The sequence below is a fragment of the Strongylocentrotus purpuratus genome, unplaced genomic scaffold (genome assembly GCF_000002235.5).
Source record: "Strongylocentrotus purpuratus isolate Spur 01 unplaced genomic scaffold, Spur_5.0 spur5_scaffold_6, whole genome shotgun sequence".
Lineage (NCBI taxonomy): Eukaryota > Metazoa > Echinodermata > Echinoidea > Camarodonta > Strongylocentrotidae > Strongylocentrotus > Strongylocentrotus purpuratus.
This window is the reverse complement of record NW_022145612.1, coordinates 18,449,246-18,463,388: the sequence shown is the minus strand read 5'-3', so window position 1 is coordinate 18,463,388 and position 14,143 is coordinate 18,449,246. Positions and strand designations below refer to the sequence as shown.

At 36.7% G+C, this 14,143-nt stretch overlaps 1 protein-coding gene across 1 annotated transcript; it reads left to right on the top strand.

Annotated features, from left to right (window-relative positions):
• Nucleotides 1-1,467: 1,467 nt before the first annotated feature.
• LOC576276 (heat shock cognate 71 kDa protein) lies at nt 1,468-13,123 on the top strand. Its single transcript, XM_797036.5, has 10 exons — nt 1,468-1,893; nt 5,850-6,064; nt 6,709-6,914; nt 7,369-7,521; nt 7,841-8,118; nt 8,528-8,805; nt 9,179-9,417; nt 9,729-9,891; nt 10,378-10,610; nt 11,038-13,123. The coding sequence occupies exons 2-10, from the start codon at nt 5,860-5,862 to the stop codon at nt 11,257-11,259; spliced, it is 1,977 nt and encodes a 658-aa protein (XP_802129.1). The 5' UTR covers nt 1,468-1,893; nt 5,850-5,859; the 3' UTR covers nt 11,260-13,123.
• The last annotated feature ends 1,020 nt before the right edge of the window (nt 13,124-14,143 follow it).

Below are 14,143 nucleotides of genomic sequence, written 5' to 3'. Positions count from 1 at the left end.
GAGTAAACTCGCATTCTATTTAATTAATTTTAGAGATAACATATTTTGATTTTGTTTTTGTAAAGGCAGTGACTTTGTGAAAAGAGTGACATTGCCAATGTGAGAGTTATTTCCCTCTTTGTTTTCAAAATTTGCAATTTTAAGTCTAGTGATGTACACAATCAATGATAAAAACAAAATAATAAAAATATAATCCATTGTTCATTGGCCTGATTGAAATGAGGAGCGAAAGGAGCGAGGAATATTCAAGGATACGAATTGGGGAGAGAGTTGAATGAGCAGTTTTCGTAGTGTAACCTAATTTATGCATATATGCCTTTGTGTAGCGCTAATTAGTACAAATGATTTCATTCACCCATGACAAATAATTGATCTCAATAGAATTCAAATTACATACATTAGTTGTTGCTAGGTAGGACAGGCATGGTTTGCCCCACCTAACAACAAGAATAATACATGTTGTGTATGCAATTTGCATTCTGACTATTGAAATGTGATTAATTGCAACAGGTGAATGAAATAATTCGTATCGAGGCATGTGTGTATGAATTAGGCTATCCTGAAGATGGCCTATTGAGTCAAGTATATAAGTGGAATGTGAGTTGATACAGTGTAACATTAGAAAGAACAATTGCAACCAACGCTGGTTATGATTCAATTATATTGTACTGGTACCATTTCTTATAAATTTGATTTAAAAAATAGATTTCTATACACTGTACACACTGTATCAAGCTAATTTCGTTGGTTCTAAAGGCTCTGTTGTAAAGAGGTTCCACTGAACGATTTTGTGAAAAGAGATTTCGAGATGGGTTATTAGTATGCAATCAAGTGCTGTTTTAAAGGGGGAACAAGTAGACATATTGGAATATAAGGCAAAAAAAAAAAAAAAAACAGATTGGAGCTAACTGCACTATTTGTGAACAAAAAATCGCATGCCCAACTTGAAGTTTGGTTAACACATTGCATGTATTTTTTGGGGAAATACATTGTAGCATATTGATGCAATATACTGTGCAATGAATAACAAAACTCAAATAATAAGTCAAAAGACCATTTTCCTAACGTGATACCAAATCTAATGCATGTCTTTGTGGAGTGCCTCAATTCAAATGATTTCATTCAAATTTCAATACATGTAAACGTATTTCAATATTCAGAATGTGCGAACTGCATACATTAGTTGTTGCCAGGTAGAACAAATATGGCTTAATTGCCTATACCTTTAACAACAGGTAATGTGTGCATCTTGCGCACTCGGCTATTAAAATACGATTATTCATAATACTGCCCCAATACTGCTAGGTGAATGCTAATATTTGTATTGATTTGAGGCACTTCACACAGGTGTATATTAAATTTGGTTACATTACAAAAATGGTATGGCATGTTGTAAAGCTTTGTGTTACAGAGCCAGAGAGCCGGACCCCAACCCCATTTTTGTCTCTTCCTTGTCTTCTTCATTTTGTCCTCGTGATTCATGCTTTATACCTGTATTTCAGATAAAGCCTTTTGTGGTTTTCCCCATAGTCACTGACATTGGTAATTCATGCATCATACCTATATTTCAGATAAAGCCTTTTTCGGTTTTCCCCATAGTCATTGACATTGGTAATGCATTGTTCGCTCCGCGCCATCCAGAATGTTCGAATGGTAATAATATTTCACGTACCGACGAATGACGTCATATGATATTGAACTTTGGATGGACTAGGTCGACGGTCGGATCGCGCGCTTGCAAAATCATTGCTAAATCCGCCTCTTAGCTTCCGCATTGGCCATTGCATGGTGTGAACAACAGCTAGATCTACCACCTCCCATGTCAAAGAAACAAGACTGATTGATTGCAATTTGAAAAGATATATTTGCGTTTTCATCATCAACATAAGCAAGGTAAGAAAGATCCATAAACGCGCCCCATTCTTTTTGTCTCTCTTTTGTTCCAAGATTAACGATTGTGGATAACGCCGGTATTGCTGGCAGCATGGTCATTGTCGTGTCGTGTGCATTGTTTGTATGAAGGTTACATACCGGTACAGTAACCGCATGCGATGCATGCTTTGCTCCTGGCCTGTTTCACAAGAAAAAAGAAAGAAAAAGAAAACGGTTGTTAATACGAGAGCACCTCTAGTATTATTCGATTGTTATTATACCATGTCCTTCTTCATTCAAGGTATAGTCTAGATCTAGACCTAACACAAACATAATTTTCACTTACCCCACCCTAGTCTAGACCGAATTTTCCGTCTCTTTCGTTCGTTAGCCTCCTATTGGGGTAGGGTCGGCCGGCTCTCTCTTTAGAGACGGAAACCGTCTAGGTCTATACACATTCCCTTGATAACGCCACGGCCATTTCAGGTCGTAGCGTTTTGCCCCCAAAATCCCCCAAAATGTCATTTTACCTCGTGTAGATCTAGATCTAGGCCTATATCCAAATGTAAATTAGGCCTAGGCTAATAGTACATCGGTTCCACTTACTAACTTGATTGAAATAATCCGTTTAATGGTCCCTTTTAAGGAAATTATGGGTCAAAATCGACATCCATGTTGAAAATCTTGCAAGCCGTGTTAAACTTTCGCTGCCGGAGTCATCTAAATCAATCTCATCCCTTTTAGTCTACGCCGAAGGCAAAATGATTATGAAGGAAAAACTGTGATAACGCCATTACGAACGTGCAGATGGCGCACAGTTTTTCCTTCATAATCATTTTGCCTTCGGCGTAGACTAGACGGGATGAGCCGACCCTACCCCAATAGACCTAAGAGGCTAACGAACGAAAGAGACGGAAAATTCGGTCTAACCCCACCCTAGACTAGAATCGTCTCTATCTTTAAAGACTTTAGGGTCTAGAGGTCTAGACTAATTGGGTGACATTTTTTTTGACAATTCTAATTCCTTGTCTTTGACTTGTTTTGTAATATTCTGATTTAATCTGTTAGTTCTTATGGATTTTGGTGTGCCCATGATTTTTTTCTTCCTCCATTTCCCCCACATATTATTTTATTTTTTAATTGTAGTTGGCTGGGGGGAGGGGGGGGGGGGGGATGGGTGGAGGGACGTGCCCCTGGTGCACTATACTAACACTGCACGTAGAACTTTACGCACTGAGCGTTCTACAGTGAGTTTACGCGCTCCCATTGGCCGATCCGTATAGTGGCTTCAAATTTAAGTGAGAGCAGAGGGCCTACTTAAAGGGATAGTTGAGTTCTGTTGCAGAGGGCGCTACACAAAATAATTTTTGTGAGATAATAAAAAAACGAGTGTCAATTTGCAAGAACATACAATTTAAATGACAAAATCGGTTCAGAGACTGCTGAAATATCCATAATTAAATGTAGCAATTTCTAATACAGCTATGTCCCTTTTGCAGCCAAACTCAAATTCTGTAGAACTTTGCAGGAATTATGAATATGTCATGTATGTTCTAGAGTAAAGGAGGGGGTTTTCGGCCACTTAAGACAAAATCCTATTTTTTGGACCCTTTACTTCCTATTTATTATCATTTCTTGTTCAAATCATGAAGCAAATATCATTTAAACAAAAAAAGAATCCCAGAAAAAAATCATGAATTGCCATATGACAATATTCATTTCAATTTTCACTGTTTAGGAGACAGTTATCGGCATAGCGAACCAGTTTTCGGCCGCATATACAAAGTCAATAGGAAGCGTGCGTGCGCCGTGCGTTTCCGCGCTGATCTATATACTAGCGGGCGGAGCAGGTATCCCCCGCCGGAGCTCACCAGGCCGAAAACTATAGTACTGCAGTGATCGAAAATTGGAATCTGAATTAATCAGGCTCTTAAAGGTACTATGTCCCACTTGCCGGCCAAAAAAATGAAAAATTTAAATTCCAACTGCATTTGAAAGATAATACTAATTTAGAACTTCCCTAAAAAAGGTGGGGCTTGAAAATGTCTTCAGGTGGGAAAATAATGACTATTAGTTGTCAAATCGACTTTAGGGCTATAGAGCCCAAAAGTAATAGTCTTGATTTTCAGACATTTGTACCGAATGGTCATACGTTTTATGCTGCGCAAAGATTCAATCAGTTTAATCTTGGCCAAGAAGTGGGTTATTGATGTAGACAAATGCTCATGTACCCTTTACAACTCTTTTCATGTATGTTACCAAACCAAAGACGAAAAAAAGCCAGTCAGTCACTCAATAGTGTCTGACAGTGAAGTCTAGCAAGTAAACGGGTTTCCTTGCATAATTTGAATACGAGGACACTGCTAACGTTTAAATTTCACAGATAGGACATACATGACATATTCATAATTCCTGCAAAGTTCTACAGCATTTGAGGTCGGCTGCAAAAGGGACATAGTACCTTTAATCTGAGAAATACTTGAAATAAAGCTCATTTTATGGTACCCATATTTCTTACAGACATGCGTAAGATACTTGATTTTTCAGATTCGGGTAGCGGGACCACCGATTACATCGCTAAAATGTGATATTTTAGGATATATTTTTCATTGCAAATGTGGTTCTTCAGTGACTCTGGCTATATGTGTGGTATATGTGTGGGATATGTGATATGCTATTATGCTATGTATTTTAAAGGGATTTTACCATGCATCCAACCAATCGGCCGAAAACTGAAGCTGGTCGATTACCCCCTCCTTTACTCTACATGTATCTGTGAAATTTAAAAGTTAGCAGTGTCTTAATATTCAAATTATGCAAGGAAACCCGTTTACCTGCTAGACTTCACTGTCAGACACTATTGAGTGACTGACTGGCTTTTTTCTTCTTTGATAATAAGATACTTAAAATGAGCTGTAAAGGGTAAATGAGCATTTGTCTACATCAATAACCAACATCTTGTAATGGCCAAAATTAAACTGATTGAATCTTTGCGCAGCATAAAAAGTATGACCATTCAGTACAATGGTCTGATAATCAAGACTAGACCTATTACTTATTGGCTCTATATAGCTCCGAAGTCGATTTGACAACTAATAGTTGTTATTTTCCCACTTGAAGACATTTTCAAGCCCCACCTTTTTTAGGGAAGTTCTAAATTAGTATTATAACTACCACCACAAAAATTAGATGATTTGAAAAAGCTGTTGAAAAAACAAAATAGCGCCTTTTACGTCTGTTTTCAGCCAATGCTGGCTTTTTTGGCATTTTCGTGTTGGTTATATTACCACAACCAGCTGGCCCATGTATTGCTACTTTTAATTAATTGATTAATTAACGGTCACCATATTTTTTTGACAGTGCATGGAGCTGAATTGGTATGATCGTATTGGCTAAATTTCACTCATTTGGGGGTCTAAAATTACCTTCAATGAAGGTAATTTACTAATTTTAGACCCCCAAATTTTTAAAATTTGAAGGTAATTTTAGACCCCCAAATGAGTGAAATTTAGCCAATACGATCATACCAATTCAGCTCCATTTTCAAAAACATACAATGACTGTTAATTTATTAATTAATTAATAATAACAATACATGGGCCGGCTGATTGTAATAATATCCAACACGAAAAAGCCACACAAAAAAGCCAACATCGGCATTGGCTGAAATACAACGTAAAAGGCGCTATTTCGTTTTTTCAATGGCTTTCAACGGCTGGTTCAAAGTATTAGAAATTGTTATATTAATGGATATTTCAGCCGTCTCTGAACCGATTTTGATCAAACAAAGATGATTTTGTCATTTAAATTATATGTTCCTTCATATTTGACAGTCAGTTTTTCATTATCTCACAAAAAATTACTTTGTGCAGCGCCCTCTGCAGCAGAACTTGACTATCCCTTTAATATAAAGAGTTTGTGTAGATGAGCCTTGCTGTGTGTAGGCCTATAATTTATTTTGTTTTTATATATTGAAGGTAAAGCAATATGGCCAAAGCACCAGCAGTAGGAATTGATCTTGGAACAACATACTCGTGTGTTGGAGTATTTCAGCATGGGAAAGTTGAAATCATTGCTAACGACCAAGGAAACAGGACAACCCCAAGCTATGTAGCCTTCACTGATACAGAGCGTCTGATCGGAGATGCAGCAAAGAACCAGACCGCCATGAATCCAAACAACACCGTCTTTGGTATGTGCAGACTTTGTAAATATGTTGATTCTATTTCACTCTTTCTTTAATGTTTAATGAATATTTCTAGCTATCTTTCATTGTTTATATCAGATATGGGCTGTAAACATGAATTATAATCAGATTACCGTATCTGAGATATGGGTTAATTTGCCCACACAGGGCACTACAGTAAAACGAAAAAAATTGCAAAACAGTGGACAAAATGTCATGGTCACAAAAAGAAGTGTCTGTATTGCAAAAAGGCATAATAGTTGATGACATTGGTGAATAAAAACTTTTAATTTGACACGTTTTGATATTTTTGTGTGAAATTAAGTCTAATCAAGGTAGTAGAGAGTTACTAGCTCTGTGTCCTAATGATATGGTTCTACATAACCTCAATGGCATTGAAATATGACTTTTGAACAATAACAGATTTTTGTGTTCCAGACACGTCTTTTCGTGCCACTTCACTAAGCTTATATTGTTTAACACCATGCATCTCTGCATGCTTCCTTTTGTTTTAGGGATTTTACTCATTAAATAGAAAGAAAGGAAATGAAATATATGCATTTTGTTACCCCTTACCCTTGTGTACTCATAAATACTTAGGCTCTCGAATGAATGTCATAGTCTATTAAATCTTTCCCTTACTTCTACAGATGCTAAGCGCCTCATTGGTCGAAACTTCGGAGACGCATGTGTGAAGGCTGATATGAAGCATTGGCCATTCGATGTGATTGAGGAGGGTGGCAGACCCAAGATACAGATCGAGTTCAAGGGAGAAACCAAGACGTTCTATGCTGAGGAGATCAGTTCCATGGTGCTGCTGAAGATGAAAGATACTGCAGAGGCATACCTAGGAAAGGTTGGTGTTTGAGGTTGCACATTATTTCTTCCTGTCCATGGTCAATACTAACAAGACAATGTTGCAATCCACTTAGATGTAGAAAGAGTACTTGTAGTTTTCTCATTTTATCCAAAATGCTGCCCTGAATGGTTTCATCAGTCTGACCTTGTTCACTTTATTACATCTTTAATATGATAGCTACCTCAGTCATACAGAATAGGAGTAGGATTTCTCTTACCGGTAAACATCATTTTTAAAAGAGATCTTTACAACCAGAAATTATCCCATGCTGATCACTGTTGTGAATATCATCTGCGAAGAACGGTAACATGTTCATTTTAGAACAACTTATATGAAACCTTTTACTATCACAAAAAGCTTTTCAGATGGTCTGATATTTTATTTCTCATTTAAGCTTTTAATTATCATTAGTATAGATACCCAATAATTCCTTATGTGCTTGGTGTTACAGAAAGTAACAGATGCTGTTGTTACTGTACCAGCCTACTTCAATGACTCCCAGAGACAGGCAACGAAGGATGCTGGTGTTATCTCTGGTATGAACATCTTGCGTATCATCAATGAACCTACTGCAGCTGCTATTGCTTATGGTCTTGACAAGAAGGTAATTATGAAATTGAGAAAAATTATGTTTGGAGTAATTTTAAATATACAACGAAAGAGTAGTTATTATCAGGCATCATGGGAGATTTGCCAATGGATGGAAAATTCTAAATATGTGTATCATTATTGATCTCAACCTTCCAAAGTTTACAACTTAATTATTCTTTGTCAGGATATTAAAAGCTTTCACAAATCTGCATCTTTTGATTATTTTACTGTCACTCTGGCCATTATGCTTGAAGGGTTAATAATAAACCACTTTCTTATTGGATCATGATGTTCTGAATTGCATGGCTTTGTGTGAAAAACTCTTTCACCAGGTCGGTGCTGAACGCAACGTCCTGATCTTTGACCTGGGAGGTGGAACCTTCGATGTGTCTGTGCTCACAATCGAAGAGGGTATCTTTGAAGTGAAGTCGACCTCCGGCGACACTCACTTGGGTGGTGAGGACTTTGACAACCGCATGGTCAACCACTTCATCACAGAGTTCAAGAGGAAGCACAAGAAAGACATCACCCCCAACAAGAGGGCAGTGAGGAGACTGAGGACGGCTTGTGAAAGGGCCAAGAGGACACTCTCATCAAGCACACAGGCCAAGTAGGTCCACCTTTGAATTTGGTTTTCTTCATGACAAGTTCCCTCGTTACCATTCACAATTAAACTAGTTTTTAGGTGTTCTATGTACGTTTTTACGGTGAGAAGATAATGTACATGATTTACAATTGGAGTTAGTCCTTAAAACTTGTCCTAAAACTAGTAATCAACAACAGTCCTTTTGAATTAAGTACTAAAATGTATGGTGTTATTGTAAATCTTGTGTATTAAACTAGTTTTTAGGGTGCTGTTCTAGGAAAGAGAAGATTACTTAGCACAGCTCTTGACTTGAGATCTTCAGTATGTATCTAAGTGGATGAGGAAAGTCAAATGAGATTATGAAACAACATTTCTTTTATGATAAAAGATTATTGCTGTAGCGAAGTTATGATTTTTCTTTGAATCCTTACAGCATTGAGATCGATTCCCTGTTTGAGGGTATCGACTACTACACCTCCATCACCCGTGCTCGATTTGAGGAACTCAACTCTGACCTTTTCCGTGGCACCCTGGAGCCTGTTGAAAATGCCCTTCGTGATGCCAAATTGGATAAGGATAAGATCCATGAGATTGTCTTGGTTGGTGGCTCCACCAGGATCCCCAAGATCCAGAAGCTCCTGCAGGACTTCTTCAATGGCAAAGAACTCAACAAGAGCATCAACCCTGATGAGGCTGTCGCTTATGGAGCAGGTATGCATCTTACATTTAGGCCATAATCCTGATATTCCCTATGTATAGACCTTTTTCAGTATTCTGGAATCATGATCAGTTCTCCCTTTCCTTTGCTTTTATTTAAGTGAAGAAATGAATATCGTGGAAATGAGAAGAAGAAAAAAAATATATCATGGGAGTGATAATATTCTATGCAGCAGCAACAACAAATGTATTATGAATTCATGTAGACCTCATTTGAAAGGTAACTGTGACATCCAAATGTCTGTGGCCAGTTTCTACAGGGCAGTTTTAATCAAATGTCTGTAACAATGAACAAGGCAGGAAGAATGTGCACGTTCACCATTTTGTTGTATTGATTTGAATGAGTATCATTGTCTATACACAATAGCTGTTCAAGCTGCCATCCTGTCTGGGGACAAGTCCAGTGAAGTCCAAGACCTGCTCCTTCTGGATGTTGCCCCACTGTCCATGGGTATCGAGACGGCTGGTGGTGTCATGACCCCTCTTATCAAGAGGAACACAACCATCCCAACCAAGCAGACCAACACCTTTACAACCTATGCTGACAATCAACCAGGTGTGCTCATTCAAGTCTACGAGGGAGAGCGTACCATGACCAAGAACAACGTAAGTGGCTGACTCTGTGGAATGGAATTAAATTGTGCTGGTCATAGGATGTGTTTGGAAAAGCTTATTTCTGTTTTTCTTTGCATGGCTCTAATTGTTTCAAAGGCCTACAAAAGAAAATGGTATCCTATGTGGATTTTTCTTGTGAAATATCAAAATTATATTTTATATAGAGTTAATATTCCAGTTGGTAGTTTCGTTTGCAGAAATCAAAGTAAAGTCAGTGCACCATTTGCTTATTTCAATTGCTTTTTTGAATTAACTGAATTACACATGTAATGAATTCTCATTATGGCTCTCTCGTTTCTCAGAACCTCCTTGGGAAGTTTGAGCTGTCCGGTATTCCACCAGCACCAAGGGGAGTCCCCCAGATCGATGTGTCATTTGACATTGATGCCAATGGTATCCTCAACGTATCTGCAGTGGATAAGAGTACTGGCAAGGAGAACAAAATTACCATCACCAACGACAAGGGTACGTTACAGAGTATAAACTTTGCTGTCAAGAGCCTCTTAATTTGGCTTTGCAGGTACATCCAGGCTGTTTTATTTATGTACTGATGACTCAAGAAACTTTGACATCATAGAGGCGTTTGCAAAATAACATGTTTTGTGGACATCATTAGATACCAACTTGTGTATTCCAAAATATGAAATGTTTGCAAGATAGAACATGGTTTCTGAAGGAGGGTGATTTTCTTGTAAATATAAAAAATGGCAGAAATTGAGTGTTGTCTCAGTTTGAATTCAGTTACTTTGTGGCATGAAAATTTGAAACGTGAAACTCAAATCTGAACCACTTGCAAAGAGTTGCAAACATTTCATGCACAAGAAAGTTTATGGTTTTACATTAGGCCTGATGGGCTTTGATATGAATATGATTGTTCCCTTGGCAGGGAAACTGATCAACATTACAAGAGTTTCCTAACCTCTGCTTTTCCTATTCCTTCCTCGTGATCAGGACGTCTCAGCAAGGAGGAGATTGAGAAGATGGTTGCCGATGCCGAGAAGTACAAGGAGGAAGATGACAAGGAAAAGGACAGGATCTCGGCCAAGAATGCCCTTGAGAGCTATGCCTACAACATGAAGAGCACCATGGAAGATGAGAAGATCAAGGATAAGATCGCAGAGGACGACAAGACTAAGATCATGGACAAGTGCAAGGAAGTCTTGGATTGGCTGGACGCCAACCAGGTCAGTATGATGTTTTTTCAAATGAAAAATAGTGACATAATTGGTTCTCCGTCATAGAAAGGCATTCTTAGTTTTAGTGTTCTTCTTCCATACAGTACTCATGCCACGTGTCATCAGCACTCAATTAAGATTTCAGAAAATTAAGGTATTGATTACAGGACTATAGGGTCGTGACATTTTCATCTGGGCTTAATCTGGGTGGCGTTTCACAAAACTTGTCATCAGTGACAAATGACAGTTTTTGTTATAAGCTACTGAAATCCTTGCTTCTGATTGGTCATCAGCAGATTTGTCACTGATTTTTGTCATTTGTCATTGAAAACATGCTTTGTGAAATGCCCCCCTGGTCTAAGGTCACAGGGGTCATTCTAAGGGATAAAAACCTTACAAGAAACTCTATATTCTATGTTACCATTTCAAATCACAGACTGCTGAGAAGGAGGAGTATGAGCACCAACAGAAAGAATTGGAAGGTATCTGCACCCCCATCATCACCAAGATGTACCAAGCTGCTGGTGGTGCCCCCGGTGGCATGCCAGGTGGTATGCCAGGTGGTATGCCCGGTGGTATGCCTGGTGGTATGCCCGGTGGTCCCAGTGGTGGAGACAGTGGTACCGGTGGTGGCCCCACCATTGAGGAGGTTGATTAAAGGTCACTGCTGATGGATATATACCAAGCAACAACTCAGCTGTAGAATTTCATCAATTAATCAATGTTACCACACAGATTTGGAGAAGAAACTTGATTCTATAGACATTACTTGGAACATTTGTAATTTTAGCATAGAAATATTCATACCTTAATGCATGATTTATATAAGGCAGTACCTTAAATACCGTATGTATTCTTATATAAAGAACTTCAAATCAGTCAATCACTGAAATGTTGAAATTTAAACATAATGCTATCATATTATATTTTAAAAGCTGCAATATTAATGTAATGCCAAAGTCATTTATCTGTCACGACAATCTCCAGCAGCACTACAGAAGTTTGCTTTTTGCCCAGTTTATTATGTGATTAGTATGTGCCACATGAAATCACTGAAATGTTGAACTTGAAACATGCTGCTATCATATTATATTTAAAAACCTGCAATATTAATGTAAGGCCAAAGTCATTTATCTGTCATGACAATCTCAAGCAGAACTAAAGAAGTTTTCTTTTTGCTCATTTTATTATGTGATAAGTACAGTACGTGCCAAATGAAAAACATTACTCAATGCTGCAATCATAAAACACTATTTCTCTGCTGTGATAAAAGAAATGATTTGTTTTCGAAAATATTTTGGTAATTTTTAGCATTTTTTAAAGTACAAGTTTGTGAAAAGACTAATAATATTTGTGTTGTTTTAGAAAATTATGAATTCTTGATGAACGACTTCAAATTTTAAAGATGTACTTCAATATGCAAAAAAAGATATATTCAGTTAAATACCAAACATGTTTATTTTCACAAATGTCTTTAATTGGATTGTGTGGATTTCTAAGAATTGAACAAAAGCCCCCAACATTGTTATTGCATATCTTTTTAAAAATGACTACCTGTGTGCACATTGCTGTTTATAAACAAGATTTAAAAGCCTTAGATAAGTCTTGGATGTTCTTGTGCTTTTATTTATACCATTGGAAGAGCATATTCATGTAGATGTTTTACCAATTCAAATGATTATTTCAAATCTCATGTGGAGATTATCCTTTTCAGATTGGCAAGGGGTGAATGAAATATTGAAATAATATTCTTGGCGGTTGTATCGTTCGCTTTTTTGACAGTGAGAAAATATTTTTAACTACCCTATCTCCAGTTATATTTTTGAACTGTATTGATTTTTCTTTCCTTTGTCAATTTTTTATATTTGATGTAGTCAATAGAGCTTGATGTACCGGTATTCTAAACTGATTATTATGATTGAAATATGGAGCTGAAATAACTTTTTAATTATTATTTACATTTTTCGATAACTTGTATTCCATCTACCTTGCCTCTGATTCTTTCTCAATTTATACTGATCTGTTTTTTAAAGTTTTTTTTTAAAACGAGAGCCAATTTTCTTGTCCATTTTGAAATCAACTACGTACCCATGTGAGCTTATTGCGTAATAACTCAACTAAAACAACTCGTGAAAAAATGCCCTAGATTCAATGTAGAATATTCAATAAAAAATGAGTACAAGAATATTTGAAATCCGATTCTGAAGTAATGTTTTCTGTTATTTTGAAAACTATGAAACTTACATGTCTAATACATGTACCCGGTAGTATCCACTTTTACCTAAAACTTTCTTTGCACTCAGTTTTGGAATGTATTTGTCTTTTGGTTCTTGTGCATTTTAACAGATGATATAGCCACTAGTAATGCATATACATGTATGTTGTGATGACTCAAAGGAGGATGTGATACACTTAGATGTTGCTTGATATGAGGTAGAAATACCTCTTGGTTTCCTTTCATGGACTATGTTGTACCTATTGTGAAACAAAGTCTAAATAAAACACAAAATATAAAAGAAGTGTTTATTGCATTTCCTATTTATGTGTATGATTTCTAAAATTGTCATCAGGGATGGTATTCTGGAAACGATGTCATCTTTTATGTTTGTAAAACGGTGTTAATCATCATAATAGATATAAATTAGGGCAAATCATTGCTTAATTTCCGTGCAACGCTTGCTGTTCATGCATACAGTGTAAAGGGGCATTTGCACAAGCACAATGGCTCTGATGTTTATTCTGCATACTTTTGGTTGGTTATGACAGTTGACATACTTCTTACTAACGTAAAAGATGACAGTTTTTTCGGAATACAGCCCCAGGAGTGTAAATATTACAAGCACTTTTGTTGATTTTGTTGAACTTTTCATTGATTGGGCATCACAGTGAATCCATGTTTTGTAGAATACAAGGAAATTTCTATCCTGTGTGTCCAAACATACGTGCTTCCACTTATATATCCAAAACTGATTCTAAATGTTTACAGTTTCCGACATTCTTAAATAAACTTGTTGGTCCATTACTCGAACTGGGAAATACACAAAATAGTTTTCAAACTTAAAACGTATCTGAATTTAATTCCTTTATATACATCAATTCATTATATCAAGTAATTGCAATTTAAGACCTCAGTAAGAAGCCATATATTACTAGACACCATAATTTGTTTATATTATCGTTTTTGTTTCTAGAACAAGGTATATAGCATATCAAACAAAAGTAAATTGAAATAACAGATATCACAAAAATGACAAAATACATGTAACATATATGTAACAAAGGAACATCTTTAGTAAAAAAGGGAAATAGCAGGAAAGTATAAAACATAAACACCATTTTTCTAAAAATAAAATAAAGTGATACTAGTAATCACAAAGTTACATTTTTTATGTTGGCCTGTAAATACTGTTCCATTGTTTTGCCTTGACATATTAAGGTCTTGTTGAATTTGTTGAATGGTATATCCCACTATTCCTTTACCACCAATTACTTCCTTGTATATTTATACCTTACCGAAAACTCTTGGCACTTCACGTGGAGTA